The sequence below is a fragment of the Caretta caretta genome, chromosome 3 (genome assembly GCF_965140235.1).
Source record: "Caretta caretta isolate rCarCar2 chromosome 3, rCarCar1.hap1, whole genome shotgun sequence".
NCBI lineage: Eukaryota > Metazoa > Chordata > Testudines > Cheloniidae > Caretta > Caretta caretta.
The window spans coordinates 132,625,815-132,644,594 of record NC_134208.1 but is presented as its reverse complement, the minus strand read 5'-3'; the positions used below and the strand labels follow the sequence as shown (position 1 = coordinate 132,644,594).

Sequence of the window (18,780 nt, the reverse complement as noted above, 5' to 3'; positions counted from 1 at the left end):
TTTTCTATTGCCAAAAGGTGGCACCAAATGTTCTGGTACAAACTGCACCTATGAACAGGGAAGCCATGCCTCAGCCCTTGTGAAAATGTACCTGCAAACAAAAGGAAGAAGAGGGAGTATATGATGAGACAGAGGAAAGGATGAAGGAAGAGCAATGGAAGGACGAAGTCAAAAGAGGAAAAGTGGGAAATGAAAGAAAAGAGATGAATCATGAGAGAAAAGGGAGCGAGAGAAAGGAAACTGGAGAAGTTATCCCTAAAACTAATATCCCTAGTTAGAAAAAAAAAAAAACCAAATGTCTGGGAATGGGGAAGAGGCAGAGAGAAGGCAAAAGGGGACAGCTGAGCAGCATGGTGATGTGCACCAAAACCTTCAATTTCTCCCTCCACATAATCTTATGAAGGAGCAACTGCTGCTTGTCAGAAGAAGCCATCTCCTCCACATTTCCTGTGAAACAGGGTGGGATTTCCCATTAATGATCAGTAGAACTTTAGGTCTCCCATCAGATCTGGAGGATCCCTTGGATGAGCAGGTTACTTTAGATATAGGGTTACTGTTCCAGTTCACTCCTGATTAGACTTGGGCAAATTTTTTTGGACAAGGAGTTTATCTGATGAAAAACAGTTTGGGTCAACCCAAAACTATTAGCGAACTTGACACACATAGTTCCAGCCATTTACAAACCAGCCAGAAGAGGACGCCGTGGTGGTGACCCAGTGCTGATGCTTCCCTCCCACTTTTATAATCTTTAGTCCAGTAGTTAGGACACACGTGGGCAGGGGAGACCCAGGTTTGAATCCCCACTCTAGAGCAGACCTGAAACAGACTTTATCGATGCACTGAAAATTCAGAAATAATATATCTGAATTTATTCAGATTTGCTTCAATCTTTTTCTGAACTGCTACCAAATAAAAAAAAAAATTCACTCATCTCTACTCTTCAAACTTATCTGCCTTTTGTAGTGACAACAAAAGAGATTCAGTTGGTCAGGAGTCAGTGAAAGGAAAAAGGAACAACCATGCAAATTGAACATTCTGTGCAATTGTTAGCAGAACAAATAGGGAAGCTGCAGTCCAAATGACAAAGTATGTACATATAGAATTTCTAATTTACATTTTTAAAATTCTTTTTTAGGACCTGATTTGTTGCCAACTTTTCTGAGATTTTTCTGCTAGAACAGATGAACTCCCCCCTCACATATACCACCAAAAAACCTCTCAGTTTTCCAGTGTCACTGGCATCTTGCATTGTTTCAAGACTTAAGTGTTTCTTTTATTAGCAGTATACTGGGGAAGTTAGAGAAGGCTACACAGCTGTACAAAAATTACAGCCCCTTAATATTTATAGATTTACCGCCCAGCAAAATATTTACTATTAAAATCTTGCATGTGGTTTGTAAAGTTAAATGGAGTTAACACGTAATATTGTGGTGAATATTAGCAATTTTAAAATTGCTTTAGTGGGGGTCATTGTCTTTAACGGAGATTTACAAATATGCAAAAAAGCAGAGGCAACTTGTGAGGGTGGGGAGGGGTCACGTGCCCTCCCAGATTGCTGGGTCACATGGTGTGACCAGGCCCCCTCCCTGCACAGCAGCTGAGCTAGTGAGCTACACAGAGCAGGAACAGGGAGAGGCAGAGGCAGGAGTTGAGGAACAGCTGAGAGCTGCTTAGGGGTGCTGCTGCTTTAATTCTGCCTGAAGAGGGAGAGGAACAGCTGGAAGCTGCAGGTAGGGGCTGCTGCTTTCCCAGAAGTGGGGGGCCGGCTTTCCAAAAGGGGGAGGACTGCCTGGAGGATGTAGGGGTGTGACTTGAGCTTTTCTGGGCTTGTGCCCCCCCCGGTCAGCAGGCACAGGTCATCTATGCAAAAAATCAATAAATTCACGATACATATGTGGAAATATTACTTCCCTGACGCCAACCTGCAATGCAACTATTAAAAAAATTATGAATCAGAAATGTAGAGCTGGAAGGTACGTTGAATGGTCATCCAGACCAGCACCCTGCACTGAGGAAGGACCAAGTAAACCTAGAATATCCCTGAGAGGTGTTTGCCCAACCTGTTCTTAAAAACCTCTAGCAATAGGGATTCCACAACCTCCCAATTCCAGAGCTTAACTACCCTTATAGTTGGAAAGATTTTCCAACTATCTCCCCTAAATCTCCTTTGCTGCAGATTAAGTTTATTAATTCTTGCCCTACCTTCAGGGGACATGGGGAACAATTGATCACCTTCCTCTTTATAACAGCCCTTAACATATTTGAAGACTGCTATCAGGTCCCCCGTCAGTCTTCTTTTCTCAAAACTAAATATGACCATTTTTTAAATCTTTCCTCATAGGTCAGGTTTTCTAAACCATTTATAATTTTTGTTACTCTCCTCTGGACTCTCTCCAATTTGTCCACATCATTCCTTAAGTGGTGAACCCACAACTGGCCACGGTACTCCAGCTGAGACCTCACCAGTGCCAAGTAAAGTGGGACAATTACCTCCCAAATGGTACACATGACACTCCTGTTACTACACCCTACAACCATATTAGTCTTTTTTACAAGTGCGTCACATTGTTGACTCATATTCAGTTTGTGATCACAGTAGCCCCCAGATCCTTTTAAGCAGTACTACCACATAGCTGGTTATTCCTCATTTTGTAGCTGTGCATTTGATTTTTCCTTCCTGAGTGAGATATTTTGCACTTGTCCTTACTGAATGTCTTCTCCTAGATTTCAGACCAATTTGTCAAGGTTGTTTTGAATTCTAATCCTGTGCTCCAAAGTGCTTGCAATTTTATAAGCATAACCTCTATTCCATTATCCAAGTCATTAATTAAAATATTGAATAGTACTAGACCCAGGACAGACCCCTGCAGATATCTACTAGATACCCCCTCCCAGTTTGACAGCAAATCATTGATAACTACTCTTTAAGTATAGTAATTTAATCGAGACCACATTTCCCTAGTTTGCTTATGAGAATGTGATGTGAGACTGTGACAAAAACCTTACTAAAATCAAAATAGATCACGTCTACTGCTCCCCCCCCATCCACTAGGCCAATAATTCTGTCAAAGAAGGAAATTATGTTGGTTTGACATGATTTGTTCTTGACAATTGTATGCTGACTATTCCTTATAAGCTTATTATTCTCTAGGTGGTTACAGATTGATTAATAATTTTAATAAAAAATGGTATTGTGCCAACAGCTGGACTACAGAGCACTGACAAATATTTTGAAGTGCATTCGCTGTTGGACAAAGGCTTTTTGAATAAAGGCTGCGTGAAGAGTGAGCTCCCCTAATAGCATCTGGAAGTCCCTGCTGCAATCATATGTGCCTGTGATATAATGTACAGAAAAATTACAAAGAGGCAAAAAAGAAAAGGCAGGAAATTCTCACAATTGCTTATTTCCCTTCACTAAATCAAGCAATTGCCTGATCATAAAACTTGACTGAATTGTGGGAGTGAGTCATAGCATTCAAATCTAGAGTATCCACTAATTGTTTTCATGGAAGAGGCTCGGGGAAGTACAAAGAAGGATTTTATAGGATATTGTTTTACTGATATGTGACCTCTGTGTTCCCCTCAATGCTAGCAAATCTAGTCATTTCAGTTTAAAAGCTTACTTTGTATTGAATTTCCATAGTGATATTTATCTTCCAGTTTTGAGCACCACAGGATAGAAAATTACTCCTTGCCTGCGGCAACTCTGGAGCTCTGGGGAAGGAGCTCTCTGCTGCCATCTAATGGTGAACTGGAGGAAGAGGTGGAATGGGCCAGACCTTATGTGCATATTGTTCCCAGTGGTGAGCTGGAGCCGGTTCGCTAGAATCGGTTGTTAAATTTAGAAGCCCTTTTAGAACCGGATGTTCTGCGAGGGACAACCGGTTCTACAAGGTCTTCTAAATTTAACTGGCCAAAAGTGGCATCTTAGGCACCGACTCCTTGGGTGCTCCAGCCCTGGAGCACCCAAGGGGAAAATTTGGTGGGTGCAGAGCACCTGCCCCAGCTCCACCCCACCTCCGCTCCGCCTCTGCCTCCTCCCCTGAACACACCGCCCCGCTCTGCTTCTCCACCCCCCACCCCAGACTTCCTGCGAATCAGCTGTTTGCACGGGAAGCTGGTGCAGGCTGAGAAACAGGCTGCGGCTTCCCGCTCAGGCCCAGGGAGGCGGAGGTGAGCTGGGGCGGGGGGGCGCAAGAAAGGCTGCCCGCACCGCAGTAGGTAACCCGGGGGGGTGGGGGGAGCCGCGCAGGGAAACCGCTCCCCGCCCCAGCTCACCTCCGCCACCCTCGGCCTGAGCAGGAAGCCACAACCTGCTTCTCAGCCCTCCCCGGCTTCCCACCAAACAGCTGATGCCCGGGAAGCCAGGGGGGCGGAGAAGTAGAGCAGGTTGGTGTGTTCAGGGGCGGAGGCAGAGCGGAGGTGAGGTGAGCTGGGGCTGGGCAGGGAGCTGCTGGTGGGTGCTCTGCACCCACCAAATTTTCCCTGTGGGTGCTCCAGCCTCGGAGCACCCACGGAGTTGGCACCTAAGGCGCCACTTTTGATGTGATCACTGGGGGAGCGGCTGCACCCCCTGCTCCCTACCAGCTACGCTCCTCTGCCCCTAGGAGCCAGAAGGACCTGCCGGATGCTTCCTGGGAGCTGCCTCAGGTAAGCACCTCTGGGACTCCCCGCCTCTGGCTCTTAGGGGTGGGGTGGGCACCCACTACGGTGGCCCACAAGACCCTCCTGCCTGGTTCAGGGGGCAGTCAGGGGACAGGGGTGGATGGGGCTAGGGGGGAGCATCAAGGAACATGGGGGGGGGGCAGGAGTCCCAGGGGGCGGGGGTGGGCAATGACCCCCTTGTGGGGTGAGGAGGGAACCCGTTGTTAAGATGCTGGCAGCTTAGCATTGATTATTCCCATCATCCCGGTATGAACAACTTGGTCATTTTGGTTAAGATTCATTTAAGTTTTGTGGGTATGGGTAATGAAATGTTCCTTACTGTGTAACAAAAAGACAATAGAACTGTACTTTCTTTGCCCTGAGTGACAACAGACAACACAGAGGCAGTGGCAACATGCCCCTACACTGCACCGCTGGAACTGAAATCACTATAGGTGGGTTAGGAGCATGAGGACCCAGACTCAGCATCACAGACAGAGGCAACAATGTAGTGAAAAATGGCTTACAGGGAACATTATGATGAGCGATGTTATGGAGACAGCATTGCACTAAGAGATGGCACAGAGACAGCATCCCGCTAGAGATCACACAAAGGCGGTAGGAAGGTAGACACGAACCATGCCTGCCAATAGTGGTTGGTCAGAGTGAGAGCAGCCAGTTTCAGCAGTGTTATTGAGCATGCTCTGTCCATGTGAGCATGCTCAGTACTAACCAAGCAGCAAATCAGGGAGGCACGTGACCCACCATGCATTGCCTGTGTAGGAAGGCATCTCTCCATGGAAGCCAGGCATAAGCACCATCTCTCCATGGGTGCTCCAGACAGCCCCTAAAAAGCTGTCTTAGCAGAGAGGGTTATTTGTGTAGTTTTTATTATCTAATTTTTCTGTTACTCTTCAGGAGTCTTACAACTTTTCTTATTACTAGCTGAACATCAGTATGTCAGATACTTATATGTGCTTGTCTACAATTCATAGAACCCCACTCACTGCTTTCCTGTTGCACATAAGAACTAAAAAACTCAGAGCCAATGCCTACAAGTCTGTACTCAAGCAAACTCCTAACGACTCTAATAAGAGTATGTGCGTCATTGGAGGACTATTGCTGTCAGCACCACATGGAACTTTGGCAAGGGTTTTCAAAAAGGCTTATAGGGACTGAGTACCCCATTTCATGTTTAAATACAATGGGAGTTGGACGTCAAACTTCCGTTGGCCCCAGAGAAAATCCCAGTCTTTAAGTTGGTTTGAGGCAGAAACAGTCTGGAAAACATCTCTCAAAACTGATCTCTCCCCAAGGCAATGTCACTGTACCTGGTCTCCAATAAGGCCAGCAACACATTCTTCAACAATAATCCCAAAAGCATTTTGTATTACAGAGTGGTGTCTGGCCCCATTGAAGCTACAGGAGGCTAAAGAGGCTCAGATTTGACTGTGATGAACACAGTATAACTACTTGGATGGATTACCTTATGACTGAGGGCCTGGTCCTGTGTGGTACTGAACAGCTTCAGCTCCCATGGAGCCCAGCTTGCAGAGGCCACTCAGCCTTTGCAGGGTTGCGCCCACAGAACAATGGCTTAAATAAAGTTCCAGTACTTTAATACATTTTCTTTAGGGATGTGCCTCATAAGCAACTTTTTCACCACCTCTACAAAGAAATACATCTTCCCAGTGATATTTCCAGCACTTTGATTTTATATATAGATGTGAAGTCTTGTGATTTGTAAGTTACATATAGGTTCAATCTTAGGATTGCCTAGAGCACCCACCACCACAGTATCTCGGAGGTTCTCCCCCAACTTGTTTGATTTAAACCTAAAGCATACCTAAAGCTCAACATCCAAAAAGGCTCATAAACTTCTTGCACAGGTAGCATGCTCATAATGTAAATGAAGGTAATTTAGGGTTCAATTCTGCAAACACTTATTAGTACATGTAATCCTTATGTATGAAAGCAGTGACTTCAAATGGCGTCATGCAAGCAAAGACTGCTCACTTAAGTGTTTTCAAGGTTAAGTCCTAAAAATTAAGCTCTTCATGGACATTGCCTTTTATTGGACAGCAGGTAGCAGAACCTGTACATATTTTCTCTGTACATAATTTACAGAGCTCTACCACCTTGTTTTACCAAAAATGGCCTGGACACAATGGTATAGAGCATCAACAGCTAAAACAACACTCACTTCTAAATGCTTACTGACAGATGTTCTGCAGCTTTTTTGACCAATATCTGCAGAGTACAGGATCTGTTAGACTGGATTTAAACATTTTTAGCTAATTTATCATCAACATTCATCCTTTACTCCCTTCTTTAATGCTACAGCCACAATAGCAGCTCTCACAGCACAAGTAACAAAGGCCTCCCTTCCAATACAATGCAAATTTTGTATGTCTTTCACACAAATTATACCCCAAAATTTTTAAGGTAATTAAATAGCACCTGTTATGTTGTTGTAAATATAAATTGAAAGTTCTCAGGGACAGAGCCTTTTGCTCCTCAGTGGCTTGTTCTCCTAAGTAACTCTGGCACTTTTGAAAATTCTTACCCTGTGTGAGTACCATGCTGAGCATAATCGGACCTTCATCCCCAGTTGGGGGATCGAAGAGCTATTGTTATAGATATAAAAAACAATAACTGGGGTCTAACTTACTTAGCAACTCCTTTATTAAACTCCACACCCATTAAGTAACATTTATTATACATGAGATGCTGGACTCCCAGTTCCTAAAATAATCATTCTTTCAGCTCACATTCAAGCTCATCTTTTGCTGCACATATATGGAGAAACATGACAGACAACAAGTGTATAAAGTTATAGCCACAAGGGGCAGAAGCAGAATTGGAATCCTTAAGGAAGAGAAAGTACGGGGAAAAAAAGAGAAAATATTTCACACCACAAGATGGTAGCATTGACCTGTCTGACTGCTCATGCTACATGTTATGAGTGAAATGTGTTCTGCTGTTATCCATTTGGCAGGACTCACAGGAGAGGTTTCATATACGTTCACTTTACTATTAAAGTGAGCAGGTGATGTATATCTCTGATGATTTTCGCTGTATTTATTTCAGCACAAATACAGATACACACTGAAACAGGGAAGACAGGCTGGGAAAATATGTAGCGCAAAAGAAAGTGGATACAAGCATCACTTTTTAAAGCTGATTTGAATTTCTCTGTAGATATTTTAAATGAACAGTATTATACCTACCTTTTGAATTTTGCTTGTTAATACCTTAGGTAAAAGGTGCATACAAATACTATTTACATTTAGATATATCGACAAAGGGATCTGAGCTGGTTCCTGTGTACATACTGGTGGCGTGTGTGTACAAAGGATTTCAAGATTAGAGGCAGTGTGGTCTAGTGTTGGGAGACCTGCCCCTACCATTGGCCTGCTGTGGGACCTTGGACAAGTCACTTCATCTATCTATAAAAAGAAAAGGAGTACTTGTGGCACCTTAGAGACTAACCAATTTATTTGAGCATAAGCTTTCGTGAGCTACAGCTCACTTCATCGGATGCATACTGTGGAAAGTGTAGAAGATCTTTTATACACACAAAATACCTCCCCCCACCCCACTCTCCTGCTGGCAATAGCTTATCTAAAGTGATCACTCTCCTTCCATCTATCTATGCCTCTCTTTCCCCTTCTATTCTTTTGTCTGTCTTGTATATTTAGACTACAAACTCTTTGGAGCAGGAATTGTCTCTCCCTATATGTCTACAGAGCACCTAGCACACTGGTTGGGACTTAAAGGCACTGCCGTAATGCAGATCATTATAAAAACAGAATAATAGAAGTGAAACATCATCCTGCTCTTTGCATCCCCAGCACAACTAGTAAACTGATGTCCAGTACTTTGAGCTGACACCACAGTTAGTCCAATTTTCAGAATCATAAAATGTAGGGCTGGGAGGGCCCTCAAGAGGCTATCTAATCCATCCCCCATGCTGGGACAGGTTTGAGGCTATGTCTACACTGCACTTTCGTTGATAAAACTTTTGTTGGTCAGGGCTGTGAAAAAAAAAACACACCCTGACCAACAAAAGTTTTACCGACGAAAAGCGCTGGTTTGGACAGTGCTTTCTCGGCAGGAAATTCTTTCCCCACAACAAAGCTACCGCCCCTCATTGGGAGTATTTTTATTTTGTTGGCAGGAGAGCTCTCTCCCGGCAACAAAAATCGGCTACACTATGTACCTTACAGCGGCATGGCTGTAGTGGCACAGCTGTGCCCCTGTAAGGGGCGTAGTGTAGACATAGCCTAAGTATACCTACACCTAACCAGTTCTTAAAAACCTTCAGTGATAGACCGATGACCTCCCCAACCTCCCTATGTAACCTATTCCAGTGCCTACCTCTCTCTATGAATTAGAAAACTTTTCCTAATATTTAACCTAAATCTTCCTTGCTGCAAATTAAGCCCATTACTTCTTGTCCTGTCCTTGGTGGACATAGAGAACAATTGATCACCATCCTCTTTATAACAACTTTTGACATATTTGAACGGTATTATGTCCCCTCTCATCCTTCTCTTCTCTAAACATGCCCAGTTCTTTTAACTTTCCTTCTAGGTCAGGTTTTCGAAACCTTTTATCATTTTTGTTACTCTCCTTTGGACTCTCTCCCATGTGTCCACATCTTTCTTAAAGTGTTGTGCTCAAAACTGGATACAATGCACCAGTGGAGGCCCCACCAGTGCTGAGTAGATTGGGACAATTACCTCTCAGTTCTTACATACAACACACAAAACACCCCAGAATATTTGCCTTTCTCATAACTGCATCACGTTGTTGGCTCATGTTCAATTTGTGATCCATTATAACCCCCAGAGTCTTTTCTGCAATACTACCTTCCTAGCCAGTTATTCCCCATTTTGTAGTTGTGCTTTGATTTTTCTTTTCTGAGCGTACTACTTTGCAGTCGTCTTCATTGAATTTCATCTTGTTGATTTCTGTCCAATTCTCCAATTTCTCAAGATCACACTGAATTCTAATCCTGTCCTCCAACGTGCGAGCAACCCCTCCCAGCTTGGAGTCATCCACAGATTTTATAGTGTATTCACCATTCCATCATCTAAGTCACTAATTAAAATATAGAATAGATATAACAAATATTGAATGAGATACAACATACAATCAAAGGGGTTTAGTTTGGTTTTAAAAATTATTAACTATCCCCAGCTGGATTTCTGTTGGCAATGTCCTCTGGCATCTTGGTAGAAGTGGGTCTAGAAGAAGGATTACATGGAAAAGGTAGTGGCCTTGTGCAGTAGGAGACAGTATCATGCCTACAGGGAAGAGTGGCAAGAAAAGCAAAGAGCTGTGGGACGAGTGGACAAATGGGAGCATGGTCCAACCAGATATCATAAGCCATAGGCGCTGCATTTTATTTTTCCCTGAGGGTGCTCCACCCCACTCCGCCCCTTCCCCAAGGCCTTACCCTCACTCTACCTCTTTCCAACCTTGCTCTATCCATCCCTCTGAGGCTCCTGCCCGTCGCTCACTGCTCTCTGCCCTCCCTCAAATGCCTCCCCAAGTCACCAAACAGCTGATCGGCTGATTTATTTTCGGTGGGTACTTGAGCTCTTGAGCACTCACGGAGTCAGTGCCTATGTCATAAGCCAGGGCTGGGCAAACTACAGCCCGTGGGCCGGATCCAGCCCGTGGGCCGTTTTAAGCCAGCCCGCAAGCCGCACCACGCGGCTGGGCCCTGCTCTGGCTGGGGCGCAAAGTTGGGGCCGCACCATGTGGCTCGGCCCCTCTCCAGCTGGGGTGCTGGGTTGGGGGCTGCACCACTGGGCCCTGCTCCAGTGCTCCAGCCAAGAAGCAAGGTCGGGGGCCCCACCACACGGCTCCCGGAAGCTGCGGCATGGCCCCGCTCTGGCTCCTACACACTCCAATGGGAGCTGCGGGGCGGTGCCTGCAGATTGGGCAGTGTGCAGAGCCACCTGGCCGCACCTCTGCATAGGAGCCAGAGAAGGGACATGTCACTGCTTCCGGGAGCCGCTTGAGGTAAGCGAAGCTCAGAGCCTGCACTCCCTGAGCCTCTCCCCACGCCCCAACTCCCACCCCAGCCCTGATGCCCCGCGCGCCCACTGAACCCCTCAGTCCCAGCCCAGAGCACCCTCCCACACCCCAAACTCCTCATCCACAGCTCCACCCCAGAGCCTGCAACCCAATCCCAATTTTGTGAGCATTCATGGCCCGCCATACAATTTCTATTCCCCGATATGGCCCTCGGGCCAAAATGTTTGCCCACCCCTTTCATAAGCTAAGCAAGGCCAAGGGGGGCAACATAGGACACTGGGCTTAATGAGCTGTCTGATCTTGTTTGGCAATGAAGGGCAGATCCTACATGACAGAAACCTGTTTATTTAAATAATGAGGGGCGAGTGTGATTATAAAAGGGAAACCCTGGAAGGTAATTATAGTAAAAATATATTAGAAACTGGGTTTAGAAATCTAATAGCAGGGGCTCAGAGTTCAGATCGCAGACAGCAGAGGTAAGGCACAATAGTACCAAAGTGTCAGCCTGATGGCCTATGGGAGGAGCTGGGAGAAGATACATGACATCAGTACTGGCCAGTACTCAGGGAGGCATTGACTGGCTGAAGAAGAAGTTGTAGGCAAACACTCCTCTGCTAGGTTTTGCAAACAGGCCTTTAAAAATGATGTTAAGTGGGGTAAAAAGAGGCTAAACTGGTGGAAAATGGTGATCCTGAATGACTCTACTAAACTAGAAACATGTTCCCTGCTTGCCAAACTTTACTTTGGCTTGTGAAGATTACAAACCTAAAAATAACCAGAGGCTACTTGTCTGCAGAAACAACCTGAGCCCTATCAGCCCATCCAGACACCCACTGTCACATGGTACAATGGTTGTAATAGGATGTAGGCACATTGAACTAAACAGACACCCACCCAGACCCACCAGTTTCAGCAGCATTTCTCAAAACGGAGTCATGAGCAAAAACCAACCTGCATTCAGAGCCTAACAGATCTCTGCTTCTGGCAGCTGGAAGAGACATGCTCCTGCAGTGAGATCATAGAATCATAGAATATCAGGGTTGGAAGGGACCCCTGAAGGTCATCTAGTCCAACCCCCTGCTCGAAGCAGGACCAATTCCCAGTTAAATCATCCCAGCCAGGGCTTTGTCAAGCCTGACCTTAAAAACCTCCAAGGAAGGAGATTCTACCACCTCCCTAGGTGGTAGATGTCCCTAAGATGTTTCACCAAGGATGTCAGCTAGGATGGAAATGACTAACTCATGGGACCATCGTAGCCGATGGCTCAGGAGGATGGTGCAGCTCCTTCCAACCTGCTGGCCAGAGTCTGAGAAACAAACAAGTTAAGAAAGGGGAAGCGTCAGAAAAAGAATGAGGGAGCCAAATGGAAAGGGGAAAACAAGAAAGAAACAGCAGCAGTGGTAACCATATTAATTTTGGTATGTAACAAGCTTACAAAGGCTTATGATTCACAACAAAGATTGTGGCTGCCAAAATACAGGTGGATGTAAAATGTTCTCTTTGTACTTACTAAAAATTGTGAACTGGATCATTTCCCCCCCACAGGCTGTGTGTGAAAATAAAAACAAAAAAGTAAGTTTTGTTAATTTTTGGCAGAGGCGTAATCTTGCAAGTGCTGCTGTTCCATATGTGCAATTCCTATTGACTCCAATAGGACGCCCAGCACCTTGTGAAACCAGGCTCTCTTCATTTAGATGCCTAACTTTAGGGATAAGGATGGGGGGTGAGGAGGAGAATCACCCTTTTCCTTTTCTGCAGCACCTTTTTTCAATTGAATCCCTTAAAAATCTGTTTCTTAACAAAGTCGTCTGGTTTCAAATGATTTGTCTAACTTTCTGCAAGTCACTCCTAACCCACACAACCCTCCCATGGTCTCACCTCACGTCACCAGACGTATCTAGCTTATTTTGCACCTCACCCTGATATCTTCATCCTTGGCTACCCTCCCCCACAGTCCTCCTGCCTTCATCTCCCTTTACACTCCACTTCACTTTCTTCCCACAAACACCCTCTCATTCTCCCCTTTTGTGACTCTCTTCTCCATCCCAGCAACAGAACAATTACTGTAATTCTTTTCATGCTGAAAAACTTTAAAGCTTCTTTTCAGAATCGGGCAAGCACTAAACTAAGCAACTACTTTCTTTTGATATAAACCTCATCTTCCCTTCCTCTCCATCTCCTCCCTTCTACTTGCCATCTTCCTTGCTCTGTTTGGTCTAATCTCAGATTGTAAACTCCTTGGGGCAAAGGCCATGTCTGTTCTATATTCCATAAAGCACTATATACATTTTGGGTACTGTATAGATACCAAGTTTAAAATGTATGTGTGTGATTATGGTAAACCTTGTGCAAAACCAAAATAATCAAGACAGCAAGTCGAAATAATATTACATGTTCTGTTAACAGGGAGCTGTTCTCTTACATAGCTTCACTGGCAGTTAAGGAAAGCTAGAATATGGATGGGTTTCTTTTCCCCATTGCAACTGCGTAGTTTCTGTACAAATGTGAACCAAAAAGAAAATTCACTTCTCTGAGAAAGAGGATTTTTAAAAGGCAGATGATTTTAGCACGCAAGACAGCCTTCATGAAACATCTGCTATGATGTCACCTTGTTCTGGCTCAATACCAAGCATATCAATGGCTCCACAGAGTAATGGGATAAGAAATGGGAAAACTGCCATTGCTTGTTTAGCAGCTTGTTTTGTTGATAAATGATGTCACTTTTCAAACAACTACAGTCTAATTGTTGGGGGGGCAGGGGGAATATTTCCTTGAGCAAGAGGTTTGCAAGCCATTAGCTATTTCCCGTCTGTCATGGTGCTTTAATATAGCACACACACTTTGATCCTACTAATGATTACTCATGGATTTGATTTGCTGGACAGGAGAGCGCCTAGGAGGCTTAAAAATCATGCCTGACGTCATTTACAAAAATTAAATATCTTCTGTAGCCATGCTGAAAATTTATTCCAATCTCAAAATTGTTAAACCCAATATATATTAGGCAGAATGTGGAACTGTTCTTAAGAGACTGTGCAAAGAGAAGAATTGCTCCTTTTGTATTCAAATGTTTCCAAATGCTTTAAAAGCAATGAGAGATGGTACTAGTGCAGTGGCTGTTCTGTGAAATATGGTAGCCATTATGTGCTCATCAACATCAATGGCAAATGCAGCAGCTTGGGCTTTAGAATCTGTTTTACTGAAAGAGGGAAACACTGCCTATATGATCATTTTAATTCCTATCGGATAGCTGCCCAGAACAGACAGAAGAGACTTCCGTTTAACATCTCATGGTGCCTCTAGCAGTTCTCTCTTCATGGTTTTGCTTCAGACAAGTACATCTTACTGCAAGTTTTCTGAGAGATGTAAGTTCCATCCTACCGAAATGATGGAGTACCATACTCTCACCAGCTTCAACTGAAGCTCTAGGTCTTCAGCACACCTGCATAATCAGGCTGTAGATACAACAGGCACAGCCACTTGGTACTGTTGTCTATTGATCCCAGAAATAAACTTGTCTTGCCATCAGAGTGTCAACTTCTTTAAGTGCTCTACATTTGACTATGCACATGGAAGGCCCATGTGCAGTCATAGCTGCATTATTATTTTTTAATTAGCAGGATAAAATTAATGGGGGGAGAAACAATGATGAGATCATGTATTGGTGAATGCCAATCATGAGGTACAAGTATGGGGAATGAGTCAGACCTCTGAATAAAGTCCTGAACTGTAAGAATGGAATGCACTCAACTATTACTAGTCAAGTATTCTCAAATAGGACTGATAGGTAAAAGAACTATCATTCATTCACAATAACTTTTTAATGATTTTATTGTTCAAAAAAAGCACTTAAAAAGGTATTAAACAATTGGAAAAACACTCCTTTTTCAACTCACCAAATATTGCTTTACATGGAAACAATGGGAAAACCTGTGATAAACACTGTAAGTAACTGTTGTTCTGGTCATACATCAGATGACCCAAGTTAACTAGGACACACCATGTTAACAGGAAAAATATTGGCAGTACTACATCATATGGAAGTAGAAATAAAAAACATGCAGTATTTTCATTTGTGCTTGAGGGGCCTATTTCCTGGTGTACCTTTTTTTTTTTTTTTTTTGAAGAGCATATTATTTTATCTGCTGTTTCCCCTCAGCATAACATACATTTTCCAGGGGCTTCCACAACTCTAGACACAAGTGAGAATTCAGATTATCTGCCAATGAGCTCAAGAATGCCAAACAGATGCAGGGAATGTGCCTGTCTGCCTTATTTTTATTGCAATTTCTATTTCATAATAGTATTAAGACACACAAGGCAACACATTTCAAAGGGATAAGTCACATCTCAGTTAAACACACGAGACCAAACTCTTTCTTCGCTAACACCAGTTCAACTCCACTGGAGTCCCTTGGGGTTCCACAAATATAGTGGAGGGCAGAATTCTACCCACTGTCTTTAACCTTGTATCCTCTGAGGTGACAAGCATGCAACCAGCATCAAGCAACAAGTCTGTCCTACTGCTGAATTATCCATGATAAACTTGTTTGGCTAGGTTTCTGCACTTGTGCAAGAACAGGTCTATTCAGCAAACTAAGATTCTGCATCAGTTAAAGCTTTTATTCTTTAAATTTAAAACAATGCATTCAATCTTTTAAAGGATTTTCCAGCTGACACCAAAACAGTAAGGCAACAAGGCAGACCTAAAATAAAGCCATGAGCCCTGAAATGGCCAGTATATAGCAATATTTACCAGGTTTTATGAGTTTTATCAGTGAGCAGAAAACTTTTAATTTCAGTTTCATGTTCAAAAATATTAGTCAGCCAAACTACAGGTTCACAGTACCTTTGGCTCTGCTTCAATTTCAGTTCCATTGAGATAAACATTCGAGTTAAGCAAATACGAATTAAACAATGGAGACCCAGCATCAGAGAAGTATGCTGAAATGGGCCTATAAAAACATTCTGATCCCAATAATCTATTGGATCAAAGACCAGGGTAGGTTTAGATGCTGGGAGGTTGGGTTTGTTCTGCTCTGATTAAAACATGAGGCTACTGCTTCTCCAGGCTTTGCCTGCCCCCGCCCCATTCTGACATGGGGGTACACAGAAACAGGCTACACTAAGGTGTGGAGCCCAAGAGATATCTGTGGGTAATGCAGAATCACAAAAGTCAATTATTCACAACCTGCTCTGAGCATCAGGTGATCACTGAAGCTGATGCAGTGGCCCAGACAGTTTGAAGTGAATCCATTTCACGGAAAGACACCAACACTGAGTGCAGCATTGACATTTAGCCATTATGACAGCACATAGAGGGGAGGAAAACAGGAGATTTCCCACAGAGGAGAGATTCAAATATTTGTTCACTTACACATTATGTTAAGGGTTTGTTTTTTTTTTGGTTACAAGTTACCTTTGCAAATAATCTTGCTCTGCTAAGTAAAACTAAAAACATCACTACATAAAAGTCATGATGAGGGTCTATTGAAAACAAACCCAAATATTAACAAGCTTCCAACTGTACATCCCAGGGCCATGATTGTCTCACTGTTTTAGGAAAGACCCTCTTCTCGGTCAATCATTTCTGCTTTGGTGGAGAACACATCAGCCAGCATGTGCTTTGGGATTTCAGAACCCCGCACTTTTAATGTATAGCAAGCGTTCTCTACTTTGGCCAGAGACTGCTTCAAGGTATATAGTTTCTTAGACACTTCATAGGGTCCAGTGTTGCCAATATAGGAAAAACCATCATAAATCTGACGTAAAAACTGGCTCAGTTCAAAAGGGGTGTCTATATCACCATTTCCAACACTGTTAATACACATCCGCATCAACTCTCCTGTTAGATCAGCCACACCCAGCAGGTAATCGACAGGTGTTACCTTCAGGCTCCAAGTGCACAGCTGCTTATCGTATGGATTGGAGGAGGGCTGAGGACAAAACACAAGACAGAATATCGAAAAATGAAGAAATGGTGGTTTGCACCAGTTTAAACACACATTGTCTTAACTGGCATAACTGTAGACCAACAACAATTGAAAAACATTCAGTAAAATTAAACTATATAGCATTTCTGTATAGTAGCAGGTTAGGCTTCAACAGCACTTTATAAATTCATTAACCCTTATATACACCTGTAAGGCACAAAAGTATCTTCTACACTTCACAGATGAGAAAACCGTGGTAAATGCATAAACAAACATTTGTAAACACTGAAGGCAGAGATCCAGGCCCTACATCTACCATCTATATCTGTACACATAGTTACCAAATTTGTCTCTGCATATATGTTTACTTGCATTTACATTTTTGTGCACAGACCTCAGGCCGCCAGGTTTAAAAATCTGGCCCTAACTGACCTGCCCAATGCTAGTGCAGAAGTCAATGTAAGAGCCAGGGTTAGGAAAAATAAATCCTACCATTTTGTAATACAATCCAATATTTCAAAATGTAGTTACCATGAAAAGCAGGACTCAAGAATAAATGGATGTGTTGCTCTGGAATTTTCTCCAGATCCATTATTCTAGAATCTTATTAAAAGTAACCAATACCTCATGGAGTACTTGAAATAATGTTTTTATCAAGAAGCGATTCTGCTCCTAAATCATATAATTTCTGTATATCTCTTCCCACATTCTATATCTCCAAGACATCCAGGGTATATGAAAAACTGATTTTTTGTTCTTAAGAGTTCATCTGCTGCTGCTACTTTTTCTCCACATGAAGTCATAAACCCTGTATTTCTGACATCACAATTTGTTGTGAACGCGAGTAGGTCACAGAGGGTTCTGCCTTCAGCAAGAGCAGATGAACTCAAATAAAGATCTCATTTCCTTGCAAATATCCTTAGTAGTAAGGAATATAAGAAGAGAACTATGAAAAGCATGATTTACAACATAATTTCTTCTAAATAAAATGATTTTTCATGAGTTATCTGCAGCAGCAGAACTGGGGCTGTGCTCTTCCATGTAGAATTCCCAGTCTCCCTTATCAACACTTCAAACAGGACAAAACACTTGTTGCAGTTAGTGGTAGTATTTGAAGCCTGACCATTCTGAAATGTATTAAAATGTTAAGACATCATGGTTTCAAATTGCTCAGGGACGGCAGCCCTTGAACATCTGTCTTCAAGATGTTTGCTCTTCTCTAGAGACATTTGCTTAATACTATACCTAGAGTTGAATTCCAGCTGCCTGGAAATGTTATGCAGCTGCTTGCTTGAGTGTTCAACTCAAAAGGCTAGCAATCTAAAGACACCACATATTACATTTACAGCATTTCTTTCAGGAGAAAGAATATTTATCGATGAAGATACTTGCACCTTACTCAACACACAGACTTCTGAGTACAATTAGGACTTAGTAATGTTGTGTTAAAGTGGCAAACATTTTTCCAGGAAATTTCTCAAACATTTTTGGCATTTTGGGCTGCTGAAGCATCACTGTCGCCATGAAATTTCAGCAACAATTTTGGGCAGAGGTATGTACAAAATGCAAAATACACTTTCATCTGGAAACTAAAGTAACATAATGGCTGAGACTTTTTTCCTTTGCGGCTTTTGAAAGATGAGCTGAAAAGAGCGGGAAACACAGAGAGACATTCTGAAACTCTCTCTCTCACACAAACAGACATTGGAGATGGAAGGCAAGGGCAACAGGATCCATAATGGTAGGCACTACAGTCACAGAGGGAGCCACGGGCTCAGGTGGTGACAGAGGTTTCTCTTCCTGCAGCTAGGGGAAGAGTGTAGCATGCCTACAGTGCCAGTGGGAAGGGATTTATTTATTTCTCAATTCTGAACAACCTGACTGCAACACTGAATCTCTTTGTGTCCAGTTGACGTTACAAGAGTACTTTGGATCTGCTAACAGTGGTTCCAGTTTCTCTACAATTGCTCAACTAGCAGTGGCATAAGGGACACCTCTAAATGGCACTGACCATTTTCACTAGTATATTCGTAACACAATACATACCTATTACTTTGCTCTGGAGCTCTTCCTGGGGAGTTACACAACAATACACTCCTTAATTTTCAGGATCCCATAAAACCTTTTCTTGTCCTACATATACGCAGCGACC

The 18,780-nt window shown here is 43.2% G+C and overlaps 1 protein-coding gene and 1 long non-coding RNA gene across 2 annotated transcripts in view; one reads left to right on the top strand and one right to left on the bottom strand.

Moving 5' to 3' along the window:
• LOC142071596 (uncharacterized) overlaps positions 1 to 18,780 on the top strand; it is a 67,433-nt gene that overhangs the window by 18,386 nt on the left and 30,267 nt on the right. The gene's annotated exons all lie outside the window — the stretch shown is intronic.
• TSNAX (translin associated factor X) overlaps positions 14,509 to 18,780 on the bottom strand; it is a 45,388-nt gene continuing 41,116 nt past the window's right edge. The window contains exon 6 of the mRNA XM_048843876.2: positions 14,509 to 16,631. Coding sequence (XP_048699833.1) covers positions 16,254 to 16,631 — 378 coding nt within the window. The 3' untranslated portion in view covers positions 14,509 to 16,253. The remainder of the gene's footprint in view (positions 16,632 to 18,780) is intronic.